We start from the raw sequence: 25,850 nt of genomic DNA, 5'->3' as shown, positions 1-25,850 counted from the left end.
GTTTTTATAACTCAAAGTGTAAAACCAGATGACAAAAATTCCTCTCTTCAGAATCACTATATTTGAAAAAAGTGCTCTCATTCATATTTCAAATATTTTAATATTTACTACATACCTATAGACTCTTCAAATGAAAAAAGGACTTCTTTCCCATTTTCCAGGAGGTCTTTTATCCTACTTCCAATCCATTTAAAACCTGGTAATGTTTCCTGAAATGCAGAAGAGGCCACTCTAGTTAAGTGACTCTTTCAAAAAATATATATATTAGAGAAAAGCCCATTACTAAATGCACATAACACTTTGATAATGATCTGTTATGGTCTTCAGTCCACAAAGATTTATACAGTGGTAAACATATAGTCATAAAGTGCATGGATATATACACTGCCACAACTGATGACCTGCTATTTATCAAGCATAGTAATAGTGATATAATTCACCAAATATAATCCAATAAGTGCTGATGTATATAGTCACAAAGTACCATAAATCCACACATGTATTATGATCATACACTATTTATCAAGCACTGCAATAATTGCTTTACATCATTTATCTTTTTCAATGCTCACAAAAACTCTGTTACTGAAAAAGAGGCTCAGAGGTTCAGTAAATTTGCCCAAGAGTACCCTGCATATGAGAGAGCCAGGATTCAATATCACTTCTCAGAAACTGCTCTCTAAGTTGCATTATAAGCACTAATGTAAAAGTGCCTACAAAGGTTGTAATTTAGTCCCTCTGAGTAACCAAAGGCCATAAAGTTTTTAACAATGCACTTTCAACATTATCACAACATATACTTGAACCAAGTATACTTTTACCATAACACCATGGCCCAAATAAAACGATCAAGAAAGTTACTAGGTTTGGTAATTAGATTTGAGGACTTTTCATCTGATGAGCTAGTGTGCATTCTAAAGACACGAACTGCTTTAGAGTCAGAAGAGCATGTGATACACAGTGACTCTACAGCTCTCTTACTAATTTAAGATTTCTCATTCACCTCTCCACCTCCTCACTGGGAAAAACACAATAAAAGCCCCAAATCTCTACAGCACCACCTCCGGGAATAAAAACAAGAAAGCACATATATAATATTGGTCTTTAGAATCACGTTTTTCTCTTTTGTGCTCATTATGCATTTTCTTGCTACAAGGAAAAGACCCTGATGCTGGGAAAGACTGACGACAGGAGGAAAAGCGGGCAACAGAGGATGAGACGGTTCGATAGCATCACTGACTCAATGAACCTGAGTTTGAGCAAACTCCGGGAGATAGTATATGACAGAGAAGCCTGGCGTGCTGCAGTACATGGGGTTGCAGAGTTGGATACGACTGAGTGACTGAACAACAACAATAGTAATTCAGAATTTTAGGTTTGAATGAATTTTCAATTTCTTCTATTTTGCTATTTGTAATTTAGAAACCCAGAGATTGAACGTTCTATTTCATTAAGAAAGGTACAATTTTCTTTTAGTTAGCCTATTAGTGTTAAGACCTATAGCCTGACTGTGGCTCAAGGCCCAGAGGTGACTTTTTCACTGATACTTGGCAAAGCGGGCAGAGGAAAAGCAACTTAATTGGCATTAGTCCCAGTAGCTATAAAAGGGGTCAGTTTAACTGTCCAAGGTTCACAAAGGTTAATGATCTGTGCTGAGAGAGAATCATTGTGTTTTTTGGATGTAGATCACTGGGTCTTAATTTGTAATTTAGGAGACTACTTAAAGTTTCTTTTTTTTAATTTTATTTAAAAGTTTCTTAAGACTGAACCTGAAGAGGCTAAATAAGCGGTCATGACACCTACAGATTTTTGGAGTGGAGTTTATGTTATTTATGAGGTCACTGGGAGCCAAATTTTCTTGGTAGGAAAGCCAGATACTGTTGTATGGAAAAATAAGCATTAATGCAATTTGTAAGAATGTTTATCTTAGTTTCAGAAACTCACATATAGGATGAATTTGGCTCAAGGTTTCCAAACTATCAAAAAGACTTAATCTTTTAGTTAAGTGTTAATAGAGTTTGAAAAAAAGAGGGAATTAGAAATGAAATCAATAAAAGTCAACTTTGGTGGGGAGATGGCTTTAGCTTACAGAAATAGGTTTAGAAAAGGAGCACATAGATATTACCTATTCTTACCTCAAAGTGAAATCCTTCTTTTAGTGCAATTGCCTTCAAAATTTTGGAAGAGACTGTGGTGGCTAACATATAAATGTTGTTCACATCAGCATTTCTTGATTTACTTTTCTTCCAGCAATCAAACATCCACCACCCAAACAAGGCGGCCAACTCATTCCCTGTGAAAACTTTCCAAACACCACTGTAGAGAGAATGAAAATTCAAGGCAAGATCTTTGTAACTTCTCATTAAAACTTCTTGACCCTAGGACCTACAAATTACCATCCTTCACAAAGGGAAACCTAAAAACTACTGTATGGGATTTTTGAGAAAACATTTACTATTTCTTTTCTAACTGATCAGGGTGAGCTTAGGGTAAGAGTGGCAGCAATGTACTTTGAAAAGCTTTGACACTGTTACTTGTATTTTTTCTTAAAGAGAAAAAAGTTATAATATGGTGTCCTTTTTATGTAAGGACATTTGTCATGACATTATAATGGCAAAAATACACAACAATCCAAAGAACCATGATTAGGAAATGATTACATTCATAAAGCAATCTTTTGAGATACTACACTAATTTAAAAATCAATATTTTAAACAATATTTAAAGATAGAGGAAAAAATGCTCATAGTACAATATTATGTGGAAAATAATCAAGACACAAAAGTAGTAATATATATATATATATATATAGGATGATCACAATTTTATAAAAACAAATATATCTTGAATATTTGAATGAAGAAAACATAGGAAGGAAACGTCAAAATATCAACGTAAGTGGTTATCTCTGGATAGTGGGCTTACAGGAGATTTCTTTTCTTTTTGTTTTTTTAAAATTATTTCCAATGAGCCTGTAAGACTTAAAATCAAAAACTGTTTTTCAAAGGTTAAGATTTTAATCAACTAACAGCTTCTACTTACTTCTCCTGAAGTTCTGCCACTGCTAGTCGGTCTGCATCAGGATCTGTAGCCAGCACTATCCGGGCATTTTCTTTCTCTGCCAGTCTCAAAGAAAGTTCCTGAAATAGTGACCCAAAAGGCTGAATTACATTGAAGATGTTAAATTCAAAGTTCATATTCCTAAATGTAGGCACTGTATTAGTGATAATGAATTTTAGAAGGGAATATAGTTTGGCTAACTTTTTTTAACTTTATTTCATAGCAGTATAGTTAGATTTACAAGGTGTTGATATCTGCTGTACAGCAAAGTGGTTCAGGTACACATATATATATTCATTCTTTTTCATATTCTTTTCCACTATGGTTTATCACAGGATACTGAATATAGTTCCCTGTGCTATATAGTAGGACCTTGTTGTTTATCCATTCCATATGTAATAGTTTGCATCTGCTAATCTAGTTTGGCTAAATTTAAAATAAGACTAGGAAGTAGGGAAATCCACCATAGGGATTTCAAACAAAACAGAATATATGGCTCTGCTGCTGCTACTGCTGCTAAGTCACTTCAGTCGTGTCCAACTCTGCGACCCCATAGACGGCAGCCCGCCAGGCTCCCCTGTCCCTGGGATTCTCCAGGCAAGAACACTGGATTGGGTTGCCATTTCCTTCTCCAATACGTGAAAGTGAAACGTGAAAGTGAAGTCGCTCAGTCGTGTCTGACTCAGCGACCCCATGGACTGCAGCCCACCAGGCTCCTCCATCCATGGGATTTTCCAGGCAAGAGTACTGGAGTGGGGTGCCATCGCCTTCTCTGATATATGGCTCTAATATAATTTAAAAGATGTAAGCTAAAGTAGTTTTTGCTTCTGTAAGTAATCTTTGAATTGTCAGAGTCCTATCCACATGATAAACTTTAATATACTAAATCATAATTTAAATACAGAAAAAATATACCAGCACAGATTCTCCTTCTTCAGGATTTGGGCATTTAACAGTAGAAAAGTCTGGATCAGGATCTTTTTGTTCTGGTACTGGAATTGGAGGCTTAAAACCAAATACTTGAAAAGCCAATTGTACATAGTCATGTCCGACTCCATGAAAAGATGTATGTACAAATTTCAAGGTGGTCTTTGAGTTTAATTCCCTGTAAAGGAAAATATCATTCAATCACTGTCATAAAACTCATTACTTGTGGTATACTTAAAATAATCTCAAAAAAGGCTAAAATCTATTTTGTCAGGATAGGAAAACTACACTCAACAAACCATAACGTTTTCTGAACAGTGTTAGCTATTTATGGAACAGTTATAGAAACATGGAAATTGGTAAAGAAAACTCAAATTTTAGAGGAAATTTCCTTTTCTTATATACAGTGAATATATATATTGAGTTATAATTTTTAACAACTTTATTAAGAGGTAATTAGTAGTAGTTAAAAAGTAGTTTAAAAGTGTTAGTGGCTAAGTCGTGTCTGACTCTTTGTGACCCCGGGGACCGTAGCCTATCAGGCTCCTCTGTCCATGGAATTCTCCAGGCAAGAATACAGGAGTGGGTAGCCATTCCCTTCTCCAGGGAATCTTCCTGACCCAGAGATTGATCCCAGGTCTCTTGCATTACAGGTGAATTCTTTACCATCTGAGCCACCAGGAAACCCATCAATATACTATAAATTCATCCTTCTAAAGTACACAATTCAGTGGTTTTCACTATATTCACAGAGTTGTTCAACCATTACCATAATCAATTTTAGAAAATTCTAATTACCCCCCAAAAAACTCCATACCCCAGAGCCACCACACCCTAACCCTCCCATTTTTCCCAGCCATAGGCAACCACTAATATACTTTCTGTTTCTATCTCTATAGATTTGTCTACACTAGACATTTCCTATCAATATAATCATACAATATGTGGTCCTTTGTGACTGGCTTCCTTCACTTAGCCTATTTTTAAAATTTATCCATGTTGTAGTATGCAACAGTATTTCTTTTTTTTACTGCTGAATAATATTTCAATGTATGGATATACTACGAATATATTTCTAGCCATTCATCTATTGATGAATATTTGAATATTTGGGTTATTTCTACTTTTGGACTACTATGAACTGTATTATTTACCTATAATTTTAATATAATGAATAGCCAACACATTTTTATCCTTATTTTTTTCTGTTATTTGTTAATCTTATGTTAAGGTAATATTATCCTACATTCCCCCTTGGATACCTGTAAAAGCAAATTTTTTTCAGATCATCCATGTATCTCCTACAAATGTCCTGCAGAGGATCTCTCTTTAGTGGGCTGGTATCCACTAAATTATCATTCCAAGAACCATTCCAGGGTTCCACACATTCTTCTATGCATTTCAGAATTTCTTTATCATGAGGAGATGTGATCTGAGCACCATTTTCCCAATAAACCTAGAAGATAGGTAAACACAGCTATAAGCACTTGAAATGTTGACCATATGTTTTCTTAGCTACAGTAGGGATATTTGACTTTACAAAGAAGCATACCAAATTAGTCAAGTAGACAATGTCAACGCTGGACTAACTTAATAAATACCTAAGGATACTGATGGTAATGATTCCAAAGGGACTTTTCAACAAAATGATTCTGTATTATTTTCTCATTTAGAAGTACATTTTAATAACAATACAAGTAAAAATATAATCAGGGCACCATTATGACATTGTTAAAATATGCAAATATCACAGCATCCAATCATAATCTTAGATCTATAACTATATACTAAAGAAGATCTAAGAAACCATGGAAAAAACTTGATATTATGAAATTTTAGCATTATAAAGTGGTTCTGTTATATGATAAAGAAGAATTTATTTTTCAGCTATAAATTAAACTAGAATTTATGTCACACCAAATAGTCTATTCCAGGGAAGACAACAAACATATTAATTATTCCATACACATTTCGGTATATGTATTTTCAGTATTTAATGAAAATACATTTTATTAAGTTGTCAGTCTGTCAAGTAGCCAAATCAACAAGACATTAGGAATAGCTAACAAAAAAAGCAGAAAATGTATTTCTATAATTCACAGGATCTCAAAGTTAGAAGGGACTCATCTATACCAACTTCTCCCATGTATTTAACATCAATCCCTTCTACCACATCCTGAATGAAGGAAAGAAGAATACATTTGAATATATACTATGTACTAAACTTTGTGCCAAGCAATATGGTAGACTAGATGACTCAAAAAGCTAAAATAGAAAAGTATTGTCTAAAATACATAGCTTAGTTCACAAAAAAGAAAGAGAAAACTCCAGGCAGTGAGAAAAAATGAAAGAATGATAAACTTGAATGATAAAGCTGTGCATTGATGCTGTGGCCAACTGGCCTTTGAGAAGGCCAACTGGCCATTTATCTGGCTCTTGATTGTAATGCCCAGGTGGAAAGCAGGAAAATGGAACTGAGATGCCCTTCTTAGTGGAAATATAGAATAGAAAAAGTTCTGTCCACTATTACGGAAAGATGATAAGGTAGCATGTCTCTCTTCTTAAGTTCTGGGTGATTAAAAATTTCAAATCTGAGGTCTACATTAACATAAAAATTGCTCCCAGTTGGTGAAACTCCTGAGGTTCCTGCAGAAATTTAAAAAACAAAACCAAAAATCCAGTTGAAGGGATGTTCCCACATTCCAAGCAACCAACAAGATCCTGTTCATGAGCCCTGAAAGCTCTCCATGAAAATTTATTTAACATGAGAAAAATAATCTTGGCCTTTCTCCCTGCCTTTCTTACCTTGTATGTGAATGTGATGGCTAGAGGTACAGCACCCCTTATACAATGAGCACTTGAAGAAAAGGCCAAAACAAAACTGCAGGGATGCTAGGTCCAACAACATTGAGCTGTAGAACCATACCAGTTGCCACATACTTCTGGATTTTTGTTATGTGAGACAAATTAACTCCTATCAACTTTAGCCACTTTTGTGGGTTTTCTGAACCTGTAGCAGAAAGCATCCCTCCCTGATACAGTAACAGAGAAATCTGTGCAAAAAAATATACCCAGGAATAAACTTAAAAAAAAATGTGAAAGGTAAAAAATCTTTAAAATGTTACTCAGTTCAGTTCAGTTCAGTCGCTCAGTCGTGTCCGACTCTTTGCGACCCCATGAATCGCACACGCCAGGCCTCCATGTCCATCACCAACTCCCGGAGTTCACTCAGACTCACATCCATCAAGTCAGTGATGCCATCCAGCCATCTCATCCTCTGTCATCCCCTTCTCCTCCTGCCCCCAATCCCTTCCAGCATCAGAGTCTTTTCCAATGAGTCAACTCAAGGGTCTAAAAGAAGGAAATGGCAACCCACTCCAGTACTCTTGCCTGGAAAATTCCATGGACGGAGGAGCGTGGTAGGCTACAGTCCATGGGGTTGCAAAGAGTCGGACACAACTGAGCAACTTCACTTAAAGGGTCTAAAAGAAGTCTTGGAAGAATAGAAAGATACATTCTGTTCTTGAATAGAGACTCAAAAATTACAAAAATACTGAAGCTCTCTAATGTACAAGTGAAATATGATATCAATAAAAAAGCTGAAATAATTTTTCAAGATGGAGAAAAATACCATAATAACATGCATGGAAAAATAGTCAAAAGGTAAACAATAATATGGGGAGAAATAACTGAAAGACAGATGATCAAGAGCTACTTTGGAGTTTTCACAAATCTACAAGGAAAAGAGCAAAGAGCAACTACCGAAGACAAAAATGAGTAAAGCCTTTAATAGACTTTTCAGGAAAGGGAACACAAGTATCTTATAAATGTATGAAAAGACGCTCAACCTCACTCACAAGACAGATTCACGATAACATTTCCACATATCTGACCGGCAAAGGTGAAAAGGTTTGACAAACAATAATGGACGGTGTGGGATAAAGACCCTACTATATTGCTGGTGAGAGTAGCAGTTGGGACAACCACCTTGAATAGAGAATGACAAACTTTATTTCATAGTTCCTTTGACTCTGAAGTTTCACAACTAGAAACTTATTCTGTAGCTCAGCAGGGCCATAGAAATATAATGTGAGCCACAATGCAAGCCACATATTTCACATGCCTTTTTCGTATTAAGTCTTCAAAATCTGGTGTGTATTTTACATTTACAGCACATCTCAATTCAGACTAGTCATATTTTAAGTGTTGGGTAATCATAGGTGGCTGTTGGCTATCAGAGTGGACAGTGCAGCTACTGAGAATAAGAATAAAAACAACAGGTAACATTTATTGAGTATTTATCAGAGCCAGATACTATACAAGCATTTTTCATGCACTGTCTCCCTTAATCCTAACTCTCTCCCTAAAATACTGGTTCTATTATTACTCTCAGTTTACAGATGGGGAAACCAAAGCATAGAGAAATTAAGTAATTTATCTTAGGTTACAAAGCTTCTGAGTGGTGGAGGTAAGTTTCAAACCCAGTCCATAACACTCTTAACCACTATTCTATAATGACTCTATAAATTTACTTGTGTATATGAAGAAAGATGTGTATAGAACATTCATTTTACCACTGTTTGTAAGCAGTAGCAGATTAGAAACAAAATAAAATGTTTATCAACAGGGATTGGTTAAATAAATTAGGACTCATCCATATAGGTTTTTAAAGATGAATAAGGCAAACCTACTTATAGATCGACCGATGTAGAGAATGATCTCTAAGACTGTTTCACACTGTTGTATACAAAAAAAACAAAAACAAGGTGCAGAACACTATATATAAAACCCTGACATTTATGAGGGGAAAAAGAGGGACTGACCAATACCACACATATGATTACACAGGCATAGATTACCTCTGGAAGGAAACTAAAACCAGAAACAGTATTTGCTTTTGAAAAGGGATGCTCAGGGAAATAGGTGGGAAAAATACTCTTTATTGTTTAACTTTTTATAATGTTTAACTTTTATACTTTTTACCTTGTGCTTATACTTTAAGAAAAAAAATCTTTGAGGGTCAACTCTATGACAAGTATGTTCAATAACAATAAATATCACAACAAAGTCCCACCAGCCATGAGCTTATATTGGGGAATTAGGCAGGGAGGAGGATCGAACAAACAAGTCAATAAACAAAGAAGATAATTTATTATAAAGGAAACACGTAATTATAGACAGTGGTAAGTTTTGTGAAGAAAATAAATAAATAAGGAGAAGATCATTGAGGCAAGCCACTTCAGATAAGGTGGCCAAGGAAGGTCTCTTCAAGGAAGCAACATCTGGGCAGGAAACAAGGATGAAAATAAGCAAGTCTGAAAGATCTGGGGAAGAGCAATCCAAGCAGAGGAACAAACAAAAGGCTCAGAGCGGGAAAGGGTTTGGTATACTGGAGGCACTGGGAGAATGGAAAGAAGCTGCCGTGTGACCAGGACACAGTGAGCCAGAAGAGGACTGAACAGAATGAGGTGGAACAGGCAGGCAGGAGACAGAGTCCTGTAAGCCCCAAGGTAAGGAGGTTGGATTTAGCAGGAAAGCTAACATGACCTGTTTATATTTCATAAGATCCTCTGGCTGCTTGGTGGAGAATGGACTGCAGGGAAGAACAATGGAAGCAAGGAAGAGACCAGCTAGGACGATGTTGTTCGGGCAAAGACAATGGTTTAGAACCATGGAGGTAGAAGACATGGGCAGAAGTAAACATACTCTACATAGATTTTGGGTGCAGAATTTGTAGAACCTGTTAATCAGTTAAATGTCTGGAGTGAAGGAAAGGGAGTAATCAAGAATGAATTTTGGCTTTTGCTTGGGTGGGTGGTAGTTTGAATTTATAGAGATGGGTAAGACTTGGGAAGGAACACACTTGAGTGTATATATGGCAGGTTGTGGGAGAATCAAGGCCTCTGTTCTAGAGATACTAATTTTGAGACATGTTAGGCATCCCAAAGGATATCAGGTTGGCAGCTGGATGTAGGAGTCTGATGATCAGAGAACAGATCTGGGTTCTTTACACTCTTTGACAGTTGACCTCTTCCTCCTTGCAACTCTCTTACCCCTTTGGTTTTTGTAACATCAGTCTCTTCCTGTCTTTGTCCTGTCTCTAGATCCTCTTCTTTCTCCCTTCATTTGAAGTTGATATTCCCTAGGGATCCATTCTTGACCTCTTTTTCTAACCTACACTGTCTCTGGGCTGCCCATCCAAATAAAGAACTTCCAAATACTCTTAAATGCTCTAACATAATATGTACAGTGATCCCAAATTTCTCCCCTGAACAACAGATCTGCATATTCAACTGCCTACAGGTTGCTGCTGCTTGATTGACCCACAAATCCCTCAAACTTAATTATGTCCCAAACTAATGTATTAAGCTTCTTCACTGCTTATGTAAATGGTAATACTCCCCACTTAGCTGGCAAGGGTCAAAATCTTAGATTAGTATAAAATATTCTTTTCCCCAGTAAACCAGAGCTCAGTGTGCCTGGAGTGCCCCCCTACACAAGAAGAAAAAGAAATATTAGATCATACACTCATGAGCCAGGAGCCCCAGACGCTGGTTCAACACTGCTGTATCTTCTGTTTGCCCCTCTGAGCACTCTGCACCCTTCCCCACCCTGCTTTCTGCCATGAAGCCTGACATATCAAACAGATTCTGTGGCCAACAGGGAGTCCCAGCAGAAGACTGGAGGGAAAGGAGGAGAATGAGGTCAAAGTACCATTCCTCCAGCTCTCTTCCTTCAAACTCTCACTCATTCTTCAAGTTCTTGGTACAAAATGATTTTATCTCTGAAATGGTAGAGAGGATGATTTGGGATGGGATGGGGAAATCAAGGGCAGTAAGATATCAGAGGTAAAGACCACTGAAGAGACTTTTGTAATAGTACATAAGTATATAAAGTACAATAACACGTACTGAGATGTAATAAGGGCCAGGAAGGATACACATTCTTTGAGTGGTGGTGGTACCCAGTAGCTTCAATTGTGTCCGACTCTTTGTGACCCTATGGACTGTAGCCCGCCAGATTTCTCTGTCTATGGGATTCTCCAGGCAAGAATACTGGAGTGGGTTGCCCTGCCCTTCTCCAGGTGATCTTTCCCACCCAGGAATCGAATCCACATCTCCTGTGTCTCCTGCATTGCAGGCAGATTCTTTACCCACTGAGCCACCTGGGAAGCCATTCTCTAAGGGGCAGCCTCAGTGTATTTATCTTTCTGTTTCCAATGTCTAAGCCTGGTTCCCATTGTAGAAAATATACTCAGCACATATTATTTAAATAAAATAAGAACTATGAAATAACCAAAGATGAAGAGTCCAAGGTTTACCTTGTATCCATTGTCTTCTTTGCGGTTGTGAGATGCCGTAATCATCACACCTGCAACTGCTTTGAGTTCCTGGACTGCATATGGCTAAAAAAGCAACAACACCGTAATTCTGTTTCCTGGCTACTCATACATTTGACACAAGAATAAATAAACAAATACTTGATTAAATAACTGGAAAAGACATTAAGATATAAATAGCCTAAAACTTTAATAATCAACTCCAGGTTCACTAGGTGGGATATAACTAAAGCCATCTAACTATTATCAATGGCACCCACTCCAGTGCTCTTGCCTGGAAAATCCCATGGACGGAGGAGCCTGGTGGGCTGCAGTCCATGGGGTCGCTAAGAGTCGGACATGACTTCGCTTTCACTTTTCACTTTCATGCATTGGAGAAGGAAATGGCAACCCACTCCAGTGTTCTTGCCTGGAGAATCCCAGGGACGGAGCCTGATGGGCTGCTGTCTATGGGGTCGCACAGAGTCGGACACGACTCAAGTGACTTAGCAGCAGCAGCAGCAGCAACCACCTGTTAGACTGAATGCTTTTTTCCCCCTAGTCTCATTTAACTTAGTCTTAGAATTATTTTGTTCCTTTAACAAATATTTAACAAACACCTACTACATGCCAGATATTCCACCAGACTCTGGAGATATGACAGGGGAATCTAATCATAAAATATTAGACCTGGAAGTAAATTTAGAAATCATCTAATCTATCATATTTTACACACTGTGTATTGTTTATTAAATATTATATAATCATAAGCAAGAATTATGTAAGCGTGGAACATAGGTCCCTTGCCTTTTGATTTTAAGATCTTTACATACACTCTGTGGCCTCTATAGCATATAAAAATCAATTTACCATTTCTCCCAAAGTTAATTGCCAGGTTGAATTTCCCTTTTTCATCACAGTTATTATTTATTTGCCTAAGATGTTCCTCCATTCTACCATCACATCCAATTTCTCTCCTCCTGGCCATGGAGGAATGGGCACATGACATTGATCTGACTACAGTAACCTATTCCTTTGATGATTTAACTCAGAGCCTGGCTTATAAAACCCAGTTCTTCTCCAAGATGTTTTTGCTGTAAGTAGATTTCCTCTGACTCAAAGACATGCTGATAAAGAGTGCCAAAAACAACTTCCCTAGCAGCTAGAGCAGATCCACTTACAATAAGAGAGGAAGGCCAACACATAGTTACAGATGGAAATGGTATAACCCAGAGGCAGACTTCTACAAAAAAGTTCAAATTTCTGGGTCTTCCTTGGTTTCTGTCATTCATTAGAGCTAATTGTTTAAAAATTCCTTCAGTTCTTTGATCCACTCTGTATATGTCCAATAAATCCCTAGTAACAGATTATGGAGACATTATCTAATCATCTAACAATTGGTAAAACTTGTCAACAAAATCATGTAGACCTGACATTTTTATTTTGAGAAGATTAATAAAAATCAGCTCAATTTCTTTAATGACTACAGGTCTGTTCAGGCTTTCTATTTCTTATCAGTTTTGATGTATTAATTATTCAAGAAAATTGGCCAGCTCTCCTAAGTTTCACATTTATTTGCATCACATTCAGAATACTGTGGTTTTCTTAATCTGTTCTTAGTCACTCAGTCATGTCCAACTCTTTGCGACCCCATGGACTGTAGCCCACCAGGCTCCTCTGTCCATGGGGATTCTCCAGGCAAGAATACTTGAGTGGGTTGCCATGCCTTCCTCCAGGGGATCCTCCCAACCCAGGGATCGAACCCAGGTCTCCTGCATTGCAGGAGGATTCTTTACCATCTGAGCCACCAGGGATTGTCTTTTCTCTTTTTTAGTTCAGTACCCTTGCCAAAAGGTCTATTTTACTATTTGTCTCTTCAGAAAGCCAACTCCTGCTTTTGTTGATACCCTCCTGTTTTCTATTTAGCTGATTTTTCCTTTACCATTATTATTTTTTAAATTTTATTTGGATTTATTCTGTTTTTATCCTAACATACTAAAGTCTTAGTTCATTACTTAAAACTTTTTTCCTAATATATTCATCATCAAGACTATAAATTTCCCTTTAAGTAGAGCTTTAGTTAAATCTCATAGTTTTTTTTTTTGCTACTTAAGTGTTTTCATTGCTGCTCTTAAAATCCAGACAGTCATTGCTTTGCAAAGTTCCAATACACATGAATTTCTGATACCATGCTTAAGTAAATAATACCAGTCTCCTAAAAACATGCTCAAATTTCAGTTGCCTATATGAAGTAAAAACTTGGCTCCTAGCTCTTCAGCCTGAAACAACTATGTCCTATGAGAGCCATCATGATTAGTAACTGATCATGTCACTGTTGGTCACTGTGCATCTGTGAGCTATTGCACAGACAGCAAAACATGTAGCTGTGTTGCCACTTTACCTCCCAGAGATAACCCATGTGACAGTTTTGCAAAACTGGATGACTGAAATTAGGAAATGGCCAACAAAGATGAAAGTGCAGCAAAGAAGCAAAAAGTGATAATGGTGGAGGTGACATTTGAATCAATCATAAATGAAGTTATAGAAAAATAACTGGGAACATTGACACTGTTGTCATTCAAGAGACTCCACATGGGCAATCAGATCAGCTTAGTGAAGGTTGAATGTATGGGTATAAGTTAAGGATGTGGTTGTGATGAAAATGATGAGGTTGTCCTAAAGTAAAGGATACTGGCAAAAAAGGAATTCTCAAAATCATTTTATAACATTGAATGTGCAAAAGATAAAATGTGGAAAGTTAACCCAGACTTAGAAGGGACTTTGATAATTCACCAAGGCATAGAAAAGATGCACACTCATTGTTAAGTTATATGACAAGAAGCAAGCACTGTTCACACTCTTGAATTTTTAAAGAAGAAATAAAACACTCAAGTGAGTGTTTTATAGTAATTTTTGCCTGCTTGATAAATCAGTTTCTGAAAGAAGAATATTAAAATACCCCGCCATGACTGTAGACTTATCAACTTGTTATAGACCAAATTCTTAGGTGGTTCAACACATGTGTGTTGAATGAAAATAAAGTCAGAGCAATATTTGTTTTCTTTAGGTCCTTCATATTATTTAATATAGAACTTTATGAATGACAAAGATTTGAACCCTGTTTAAGAAATACTTTTTCAAGAGTAGCAATCTGTATGATCAATGATATAACACACTTACTACAAAAGGTGTAGGAACATATCTTGAGAAAAGATACACAGGAACATCTTTGGCCAGTAAGACAGCAGCAGTTAGCTTAGCAAGCCTGAAAAAGGGACAGAAATTTCACTTGGTCCTTAGCTAATCATACTTAAAAAAAAACCAACCTCCCACAAAATAAATGCATTACAATTGTTTTGAATATACAGCAATCTAATCCAATCAATTCTTATAATCACTAGTTATTTAAGCTTCATGCTCCAACTTTAAATTGTTAATAAACAAGATTTTTTAAAAGGAACTTTAACAAGGAACAGAATTGACATTTTAATTTCCTCCTTTTCCCTGATCCAGCTTTTGGTGGCTATTTTACTAAGAAATAAAATTTTCCTTTTGCAAAAGGCAAAAAACATGGAAAGAAAGTGAAACCAGAGACTTTGATAAACACAATATACCTATTTACCCCCTAAAAAAAGTATCACTAGATCATGATTATCTATGTGTGAAAATATGGTAAATCTAATAAAATAGGAATATAGTGAGAGAATACAACTTACATAATATTGCTACCCAATGCCTTTGCCAAAAGAATAAAATCATAAGATAATCTACGATGTCATTGTAAATACTAACTTTAAATATTTAAAAATTTACTCTTTTCTGTAAAAACCAAAGGTTATCTTTGAAATGCTTATGTTTCAGCTCTAAATAAACACCAGCATGTGATGACATTTTTGGGACAGTTTCCTGTTTCAGAACTCCTACTACTGGGCATAAATTTTTTTTCAGATTTTATTCCAATCCAGCTTAATCTCTGAGACAATTAATACTGTACCTCTGGCTGCTGCAGCTGCTAGTTACTTGACCCCGTGTGTCATACCCAACTACAAAGCCTCTTTGCTTGAAGTCTGAGAAACACCTCTCAAGGTATTTGTACATCCCCTGAAGCAGATAAACAAAAAAGATTAATTCCTGAGTAATGCCTGCATTTTCAGTGACTTAAAATCTATGCTTTTTATGTGTGGTGTGCAGCTAATTGGCTCCCAGGGAACTGGCCTCCTCATTTTGCCTGTGTTCACCAACATGAGAGCAACAATCTTCAATCCTCAAATGTGAGATGACGAACACCCGTTTCCTGAAGTTTTGGACACATTTGATACACAGAAATATCAAGAAACTGTTAAATATAATACAATGCATAAAACATTAGGGAAAAAATGATGGGACATGAAAGTCAGTATGCTAAAAAAGAAAAACTGTTAGAAGAACCAAAAGAAATTGCTGTTTGCATTAAGGCTCTAGAGAATGGAAGTTTGACCATTTTAGGTCTTACTAAATCATAAGATTGAAGCTAACCATAAGAGTTGATCTATTTATGACATCAACATTTTAAATCAGCAATATAAACCTTCATTAGAATATTTCTTAAGATGGCTGATCCCATTCCTTAGTTTTAAAATCACAAAGAAAATCTTATAAACAAGGAAAATTTGCACCAAAGGGGACAAAAAGTGGAATAAAGCATTTAATATTGAAAATACCACAATAAGCCAAAGCCATTTAACTATTTTATGAATGATTTGCTAACTTTAATAAACACTTTCAACTATACAAAACTAACATTTTTAAAACGAATTTCTCGAATGTTGCCACATTTAATCCTCACAATAACCCTGAAAAGAAATGCAGATACCAGTTTTATTTTTGTCCATCTCTTCCAGAAAAGAGGAGACAAAATAAGATTGAAGCTCCATTTAATGACTTGCCCAAGGCCATTCATTCACAATGTTATACTAATTTAATGAAGACCTATGATATGGCAGGCACTGCCAGGTAACTATGGTGCCAGTACCAAATGAGGTCCCAGTGACTTCTGGACCCTTCTTTCACAGTTCTTTCAAGTATAATTATTCTTCCAACCTACTCCTTATGAGTGAGTATGTCTGTGTGTGCATGTGCACTCACACATGCAATACAGCCCAAATTGACCGACTTATTTATTTCTAATGATGATGCTATCCTAAAATCTCACAGAATCTCATACTCTGGTGTAAAAATCCATCTTATCTTATTCCACTATACCTAGGTTCTGAAAAAAAGCTAGAGTTTAAGAATCAGATTCAATCTGGCTTTTCTACTTCACATATTGGAATCTCATTTCCTGTAAAAATTTGCATTTCTGCAGAAACTGATTTTCAAACACCTCCTCCACTCCTTTTTGTAAAGTCAAGGAATCTTCAGTCAAAATGAAATCTTATGAGGAAGCCCAACATATAAAAAAGATCTAACTGAAGCATTTCTGAACCAGGAAAAGAAAGGGGATGGGGACAGGAGCTAGCAAGTATCCCACTATTCAGTCATCTTGTCATTGTTTGTTCCCAAACCCCTGCATTAGCCATTGAATTTAGAGAATTTCCTCAGAATAAGATTTATTGTTTGCCAGTATTGATTAGAATTATATCTACTGAGCAATTCTATAGTTTAGGACTATTTTTCGGAGAAGGCAATGGCACCCCACTCTAGTACTCTTGCCTGGGAAGTCCCATGGACGGAGGAACCTGGTAGGCTTCAGTCCATGGGGTTGCTAAGAGTCAGACACGACTGAGCGACTTCACTTTCACTTTTCACTTTCATGCACTGGAGGGAAATGGCAACCCACTCCAGTGTTCTTGCCTGGAGAATCCCAGAGACGGGAGCCTGTTGGGCTGCTGTCTATGGGGTCGCACGGAGTCGGACACGACTGACGTGACTTAGCAGCAAATGTATTTTGGTCTCCAAAGTGGAGTTCCCTGAAACAGTTAAAGATGATTCACTGGAAAGAGAATTGTTTCTAGAATAAATTGCATAAAAATGGGGAGAAATAAACTGAATCATATCAACACTGTCTTAACTCTCAAATTATACGGAAAGCCATGTTAAAGGGAAATATTTTCAACTAAAATTTCCAAATACTGTGGTTAACCTTTATCAGTGGCCACATGCCAAAATAGATCACCTTCTAAGTTCGCTTCTTTGTATTAAATGAAAATGTCAATAACCATTTCCTGGTTTGAAATGTGAAGTAATACTGTCAGGAAGTTGACGATGGCAACCAAAATAACCAGAACCTCAGTCTGTGACCCTACGCACATGACCTCTAAGATGAGTCTTGTGTTAAGACCAAAGGTCAGAATTTATATTACATTTTTTATTTGTAAGAAAGTATCTTGCTGGATATAAAGCTTTTTTACTATTTTTAAAAAAACCTAATTTATAAAGCAAAAAACAGTGATAAAAGTACACATATAATAATAATACTTACCTGTGTTGATTGTATTACTGTAAGATCATTAATATAGCAAAATCCTGCCCCCATAGCAGAACGAAGTCCTGCAGTTCCAAAAGTCATTCGGCAGCAAAGCCTATCTCGCAGCTCCTTGTTCATCCCATTCCTTAACAAATTTTCAATTTGCTCTTTTGTTTTCGGGTTCTATTAAAAAAAAGATGCATTAAAACTTAATCAGAATCACAAGTAGAGTCCTAATAGGAAGCTCTTCTGAGGAGCCAATAAGTTTTATTCGTATGTTACAAGGTTCTGCATTCACTATAAATTCCACAATGCTACTTAATAATATTAGTATATAGGGAAGCCTGGCATGCTGCAGTCCATGGGGTCTCAAAGAGTTGGACATGACTGAGCAACTGAGCAACAACAACAGTAATAAAAAAAACACCTGCCATTTACTGAGTCCCCAGAGTGGCCACACCCTATTAAGGGTGGTTTATATATCTCTAATCATATTTTAAAAATACTATATTTAAGAAATTTTTAACAAACTGACAACCTTAAGAGCTATGGACCCAAAATAAAACTTAGTCAAAAATGACATCAATTATTACTATGTTCAGTTTTAAAAGAAATGTGGGAGCTATTAAATAAATGTTATCACAACATGCCTATTAAATAGTTCCTAAACATCTATAATTCAAAATGATCAGATAAGCCTTGTGTGTGTGAGTGTGTGTGTGTGCGTGTGTGTGTTCTCAGTCATGTCCAACTCTTTGACACCACAAAGACTATACCCTGCCAGGCTCCTCTGTCCATGGGGTTTTCCAGGCAAGAATACCGGAGTGGGTTGCCGTTTATTCCTCCAGGGGATCTTCCCCACCCAGAGACTGAACCTGTGTCTCTTGCATTTCCTGCATTGGCAGGTGGATTCTTTATCACTGCACCAACTGGGAAGTCGCAGATAAGCCTTGCTGCTGCTGCTAAGTCGCTTCAGTCGTGTCCAACTCTGTGCAACCCCATAGACGGCAGCCCACCAGGCTCCCCTGTCCCTGGGATTCTCCAGGCAAGAACACTGGAGTGGGGTGCCATTGCCTTCTCCTCGCAGATAAGCCTTACTGCTCTTTAAAATCACAGAAAACTGTTCAATATCTATAGCAAAAACTGACCATAAAAAGGTCTTAAGTTTAAATGTGGACTTAAGGATGAGAATAAAAATTCAGTTCAAACTTGGCTTGTGAAGCAAGAATTGCCAACATCTTCATTTTAGGATTCCTATTTCATTAGCACATACTTCAAGTTATTTTCATAAAGCTAAGGATGCCTATAACTGAAAATAGTGCTTCACAAGTGAGTAGCAAGTTTTGAATTGAAATGCAATTATAAATAAGAATAAAACTTAAATGGAATTTTCCAGTATTTTATTTTTAGAAGAGTCAAAAATAAAAAAATAAGGTAAACCATAACTTCTCTCTTCCATTACCATACATAATATGGATTTAGTCCCTACTAACTTCTTGCTGCTGTTGCTGCTGCTAAGTCGCTTCAGTCGTGTCTGACTCTGTGTGACCCCATAGACGGCAGCCCACTAGGCTCCCCCGTCCCTGGGATTCTCCAGGCAAGAACACTGGAGTGGGTTGCCATTTCCTTCTCCCAATGCATGAAAGTGAAAAGTGAAAGTGAATTTCCTCAGTCGTGTCCGACTCTTAGCGACCCCATGGACTGCAGCCTACCAGGTTCCTCCATCCATGGGATTTTCCAGGCAAGAGTACTGGAGTGGGGTGCCGTTGCCTTTTCCAACTAACTTCTTAGACTGTCTATATCTACAGTCTATACAATGATAATGAATATTCAGAATGATAAGCCAAGACATATGGAAGATACTAAATATTAGAGTATATTTGCACTTACAGAGAAATAAAATCATGTTAATATATAATTTAAACAAAAATGTATTCTAGTAATAGTGAAAATTAAAGTTATTGGGATACATGCCAAAAACTAATGAGAAGACATGGAAATTTTGATTAACTGAAATTATAATATGATTAAAAATGTATGTCTATATACATATATGTATATATATAGAGAGAGAGTGTGAGCATGCCTTGACTTAAGGAGTCTCTATTTCATAAATGGCACAAACTAACAAATACAGAGTTACTATTAAAATATGAATAGCTGTGCTCGCTTTGGCAGCACATATACTAAAATTGGAACGATACAGAGAAGATTAGCATGGCCCCTGCGCAAGGATGACACGCAAATTCATGAAGCGTTCCATATTTTTAAGACAGCCTTCAGAATGGGAGAGAATAATAGCAAATGAAGCAACTGACAAACAACTAATCCCAAAAATATACAAGCAACTCCTACAGCTCAACTCCAGAAAAATAAATGACCCAATCAAAAAATGGGCCAAAGAACTAAATAGACATTTCTCCAAAGAAGACATACAGATGGCTAACAAACACATGAAAAGATGCTCAACATTACTCATTATCAGAGAAATGCAAATCAAAACCACTATGAGGTCCCATTTCACGCCAGTCAGAATGGCTGCGATCCAAAAGTCTACAAGCAATAAATGCTGGAGAGGGTGTGGAGAAAAGGGAACCCTCTTACACTGTTGGTGGGAATGCAAACTAGTACAGCCACTATGGAGAACAGTTGGGGCTGGTGCACTGGGACGACCCAGAGGGAGGGTATGGGGAGGGAGGAGGGAGGAGGGTTCAGGATGGGGAACACAGGTATACCTGTGGCGGATTCATTTCAATATATGGCAAAACTAATACAATATTGTAAAGTTTAAAAATAAAATAAAATTAAAAAAAAAAAAAAGAACTGCCTTATGATCCAGCAATCCCACTGCTGGGCATACACACTGAGAAAACCAGAAGGGAAAGAGACACGTGTACCCCAATGTTCATCGAAGCACTGTTTATAATAGCCAGGACATGGAAGCAACCTAGATGTCCATCAGCAGATGAATGGATAAGAAAGCTGAGGTACATATACACAATGGAGTATTACTCAGCCATTAAAAAGAATACATTTGAATCAGTTCTAATGAGGTGGATGAAACTGGAGCTCATTATACAGAGTGAAGTAAGCCAGAAAGAAAAACACCAATACAGTATACTAACGCATATATATGGAGTTTAGAAAGATGGTAACAATAACCCTGCGTACGAGACAGCAAAAGAGACATTGATGTATAGAACAGTCTTATGGACTCTGTGGGAGAGGGAGAGGGTGGGAAGATTTGGGAGAATGGCATTGAAACATGTATAATATCATGTATGAAACGAGTTGCCAGTCCAGGTTCCATGCACGATACTGGATGCTTGGGGCTAGTGCACTGGGACGACCCAGAGGGATGGTATGGGGAGGGAGGAGGGTGGAGGGTTCAGGATGGGGAACACATGTATACCTGTGACGGATTCATTTTGATATTTGGCAAAACTAACACAATTTTGTAAAGTTTAAAAAATAAAATAAAATTTAAAAAAAAATAAAAAAATAAAATAAAATATGAATAGCTATGAAGAGAAAAATCTAAACAATAAAATTATCTGGGCTACTACATATTATTCCAATGTCTGTATTATACCACCAAATTTGATACAGAGGTCAAAGAGATTTGAAGAGGATTAACATTTAAAAATAGGCATAAGAAATAAAAAAAATGAAAAGACTGAAAAACTCCAGTACTATACAGGATACAAGGCAGTATCATACAGTTAGTTACACTGAAATTAGGATAGTCTTTTTAGAGAGAATTTTGCAGCAATTATCAATATCAAACTGCATATGCCTTTTGGCCCATAGATTTCTCTGTCCACAGTAATATGTTCAAATGAACAAGATTCATTCATACAAGAATATTCACTGCAATATCTTACTGCTAGTAGTATTACTACCATCATATTGATGAAAAGATTAAGATTTAGAGAAGGAGACTTGTAACACTGAGCTAATTTTGCCAGTCTAGACAGGATCTGAATCCAGGTTGATCCGGTTCTAAAGCCTGTTCAGTTCAATTGAGTTGCTCAGTCGTGTCTGACTCTGTGACCCCATGGACTGCAGGACGCCAGGCCTCCCTGTCCATCACCAACTCCCGGAGCCTACTCAAACTCGTATCCATTGAGTCAGTGATGTCATCCAACCATCTCATCCTCTGTCATCCCCTTTTCCTCCCGCCTTCAATCTTTCTCAGCATGAGGGTCTTTTCTGAGTTGGTTCTTTGCATCAGGTGGCCAAATATTGGCGTTTCAGCTTCAGCATCAGTCCTTCCAATGAATATTCAGGACTGATTCCCTTTAGGATGGACTGGATCTCCTTGCAGTCCAAGGGACTCTCAAGAGTCTTCTCCAACACCACAGTTCAAAAGCATCAATTCTTTAGTGCTCAGCTTTCTTTATAGTCCAACTCTCACATCCATACATGACCACTGGGAAAAACATAGCTTTGACTAGACAGACTTTTGTCAGTAAAGTAATGTTTCTGCTTTTTAATATGCTGTCTAGGTTGGTCATAGCTTTTTTTCCAAGGAGCAAGTGTCTTTTAATTTCATGGCTGCAGTCACCATCTGCAGTGATTTTGGAGCCCCTCAAAATAAAGTCTGTCACTGTTTCCATTGTTTCCCCATCTATTTGCCATGAAGTGATGGGACCAGATGCCATGATCTTAGTTTTCTGAAAGAGTTTTAAGCCAACTTTTTCACTCTCCTCTTTCACTTTCATCAAGAGGCTCTTTAGTTCTTTGCTTTCTACCATTAGGGTGGTGTCATCTGCATATCTGAGGTTATTGATATTTCTCCCGGCAATCTTGACTCCAGCTTGTGCTTCATCCAGCCCAGCATTTCTCATGATGTGCTCTGCATCCAGTCCCATCACTTCATGGCAAATAGATGGGGAAACAGTGGAAACAGTGTCAGACTTTATTTTTCTGGGCTCCAAAATCACTGCAGATGGTGACTGCACCCATGAAATTAAAAGATGCTTGCTCCTTGGAAGGAAAGTTATGACCAACCTAGACAGCATATTAAAAAGCAGAGACATTACTTTGCCAACAAAAGTCTGTCTAGTCAAGGCTATGGTTTTTCTAGTAGTCATGTATGGATGTGAGTGTTGGACTATAAAGAAAGTTGAACACCAAAGAATTGATGCTTTTGAACTGTGGTGTTGGAGAAGACTCTTGAGAGTCCCTTGGACTGCAAGGAGATCCAACCAGTCCATCCTAAAGGAGATCAATCCTGGGTGTTCACTGGAGGGATTGATGTTGAAGCTGAAACTCCAATACTTTGGCCACTTCATTCGGAGAGCTGACTCATTTGAAAAGACCCTGATGCTGGGAAAGATTGAGGGCAGGAGAAGGGGACGACAGAGGATGAGATGGTTGGATGGCATCACTGACACAATGGACATGGGTTTGGGTGGACACCGGGAGTTGGTGATGGACAGGGAGGCCTGGCGTGCTGTGGTTCATGGGGTCGCAAAGAGTCGGACATGACTGAGTGACTGAACTGAACTCTGCACAGAAGTTAAATAAGCAGGGTGACAATATACAGCCTTGATGTACTCCTTTTCCGATGTGGAACCAGTCTGTTGTTCCATGTCCAGTTCTAACTGTTGCTTCCTGACCTGCATACAGATTTCTCAAGAGGCAGGTCAGGTGGTATGGTATTGCCATCTCTTTCAGAATTTTCCACAGTTTATTGTGATCCACACAGTCAAAGGCTTTGGCATAGTCAATAAGAGATGTTTTTCTGGAACTCTCTTGCTTTTTCGATGATCCAGCAGATGTTGGCAATTTGATCTCTGGTTCCTCTGCCTTTTCTAAATCTAGCTTGAACATCTGGAAGTTCACGGTTCACATATTGCTGAAGCCTGGCCTGGAGAATTTTGAGCATTACTTTTCTACCATGTGAGATGAGTGCAATTGTGTGGTAGTTTGAGCATTCTTTGGCATTGCCTTTCTTTGGGATTGGAATGAAAACTTTTTCCAGTCCTGTGGCCACTGCTGAGTTTTCCAAATTTGCTGGCATATTGAGTGCAACACTTTCACAGCATCACCTTTTAGGATTTGAAATAGCTCAACTGGAATTCCATCACCTCCACTAGTTTTGTTCATAGTGATGCTTCCTAAAGCCCACTTGATTTCACATTCCAGGATGTCTGACTCTAGGTGAGTGATCACACCATCGTGATTATCTTGGTCGTGAAGATCTTTTTTGTACAGTTCTCCTGTGTATTCTTGCCACCTCTTCTTAATATCTTCTGCTTCTGTTAGGTCCATACCATTTCTGAACTTTATCGAGCCCATCTTTGCATGAAATGTTCCCTTGGTATCTCTAATTTTCTTGAAGAGATCGCTAGTCATTCCCATTCTTTTTCTCTATTTCTAAAGCCTGTACCATTTCACTATAAACAAAATAATTATGTAAGGCAGGTTAATAATACTTCTAACAATAATTAACTCCAGCTACAAAGCAAACAATATTCCTTTTTATTATAGCTATATAAATATAAAAACGATCACCAGACATTAATGCTATTAGGTTACTGAGTGCACTTCCTAATATTTAATTGCACAACTACTAGAATAAAGCCTAAAAGTATTTTCTGTTATATCTCACAATCAGTTCTAACCTAATTTTTGTTCTTAGGAAGCCTGTAATTCGAAGAAAGAATAGATATATTAACAATTCCAAATGAGGTACCATTTCATGCCAGTCAGAATGGCTGCGATCCAAAAGTCTACAAGCAATAAATGCTGGAGAGGGTGTGGAGAAAAGGGAACCCTCTTACTCTGTTGGTGGGGATGCAAACTAGTACAGCCACTATGCAGAACAGTGTGGAGATTCCTTAAAAAACTGGAAATAGAACTGCCTTATGACCCAGCAATCCCACTGCTGGGCATACATACTGAGGAAACCAGAAGGGAAAGAGACACGTGTACTCCAATGTTCATAGCAGCACTGTTTATAATAGCCAGGACATGGAAGCAACCTAGATGTCTATCAGCAAATGAATGGATAAGAAAACTGTGGTACATATACACAATGGATTATTACTCAGCAATTAAAAAGAATACATTTGAATCAGTTCTAATGAGGTGGATGAAACTGGAGTTCATTATACAGAGTGAAGTAAGCCAGAAAGAAAAACACCAATACAGTATACTAACGCATATATATGGATTTTAGAAAGATGGTAACAATAACCCTGTATGCGAGACAGCAAAAGAGACACAGATGTATAGAACAGTCTTTTGGACCCTGTGGGAGAGGGAGAGGGTGGGATGATTTGGGAGAATGGCATTGAAACATGTATAATATCATATAAGAAATGAATCGCCAGTCCAGGTTCGATGCAGTATACAGGATGCTTGGGGCTGGTATACTGGGATGACCCAGAGGGATGGTATGGGGAGGGAGGTGGCAGGGGGGTTCAGGATTAGGAACACGTGTACACCCGTGGCGGATTCATGTTGATGTATGGCAAAACCAATACAATATTGTAAAGTAATTAGCCTCCGATTAAAATGAATAAATTAAAAAAATATTGTTAAGCATCTAAATAGGAGACAACATATAAAATTGATTTTTTAGTAACTCAAATATATCTAAAATTACAAAACTGTAAATAACACTTTTAAATGTTTCTGATGGAGATGACTGTCTATACAGTAAACATCAGTTTTATATTAACTACAGAGAAAAAAAAATTATTTTTTATTTCTAGACAAGTTAAAATAGGAAACTGCAATCTGAAAATCTCAAGGGTGAATATAACTGACATTTACTTCTGAGGGTCAGCCAGCTTGGAGATCCAAGTGTAGAGTCCTGATGCAGAACGTGTTTTCCAAACCAGATGCTTCCTGACTGAGTCCAAAATACATTCTTGTTAAAGCAATAATTTTTTTCCCTTTAATCTTGGTTTAATTCTAAATTTAGTTTCTCCATCTTTAAAAAATTATGGAAATAAATGTAAACTAAATTGGTTTAGGAAAAAACTTGAATGACTACACGTCATAAAAATGATATTTACTTAATAACAACTGACAATAAAATCTGAATAATAATCACTAAATGAATATAAAAATCATATGCAGTAA

The 25,850-nt window shown here is 37.3% G+C and overlaps 1 protein-coding gene and 1 non-coding gene across 2 annotated transcripts in view; one reads left to right on the top strand and one right to left on the bottom strand.

Moving 5' to 3' along the window:
• Nucleotides 1–25,850, bottom strand: part of PGM2L1 (phosphoglucomutase 2 like 1) — a 62,030-nt gene that overhangs the window by 11,892 nt on the left and 24,288 nt on the right. The window contains exons 2-10 of the mRNA XM_005903216.2: nucleotides 17,766–17,933; nucleotides 15,300–15,406; nucleotides 14,486–14,570; nucleotides 11,309–11,392; nucleotides 5,250–5,443; nucleotides 3,976–4,165; nucleotides 3,043–3,140; nucleotides 2,136–2,316; nucleotides 116–209 (exon numbers count right to left, since the gene is read on the bottom strand). Coding sequence (XP_005903278.1) covers nucleotides 116–209; nucleotides 2,136–2,316; nucleotides 3,043–3,140; nucleotides 3,976–4,165; nucleotides 5,250–5,443; nucleotides 11,309–11,392; nucleotides 14,486–14,570; nucleotides 15,300–15,406; nucleotides 17,766–17,933 — 1,201 coding nt within the window. The remainder of the gene's footprint in view (nucleotides 1–115; nucleotides 210–2,135; nucleotides 2,317–3,042; nucleotides 3,141–3,975; nucleotides 4,166–5,249; nucleotides 5,444–11,308; nucleotides 11,393–14,485; nucleotides 14,571–15,299; nucleotides 15,407–17,765; nucleotides 17,934–25,850) is intronic.
• Nucleotides 19,913–20,019, top strand: LOC138991036 (U6 spliceosomal RNA). Its single transcript, XR_011467083.1, has one exon. It is a non-coding gene; the product is annotated as a U6 spliceosomal RNA (small nuclear RNA).

The sequence above is a fragment of the Bos mutus genome, chromosome 15 (assembly GCF_027580195.1).
Source record: "Bos mutus isolate GX-2022 chromosome 15, NWIPB_WYAK_1.1, whole genome shotgun sequence".
NCBI lineage: Eukaryota > Metazoa > Chordata > Mammalia > Artiodactyla > Bovidae > Bos > Bos mutus.
This window is presented reverse-complemented; position numbering and strand designations above follow the sequence as displayed.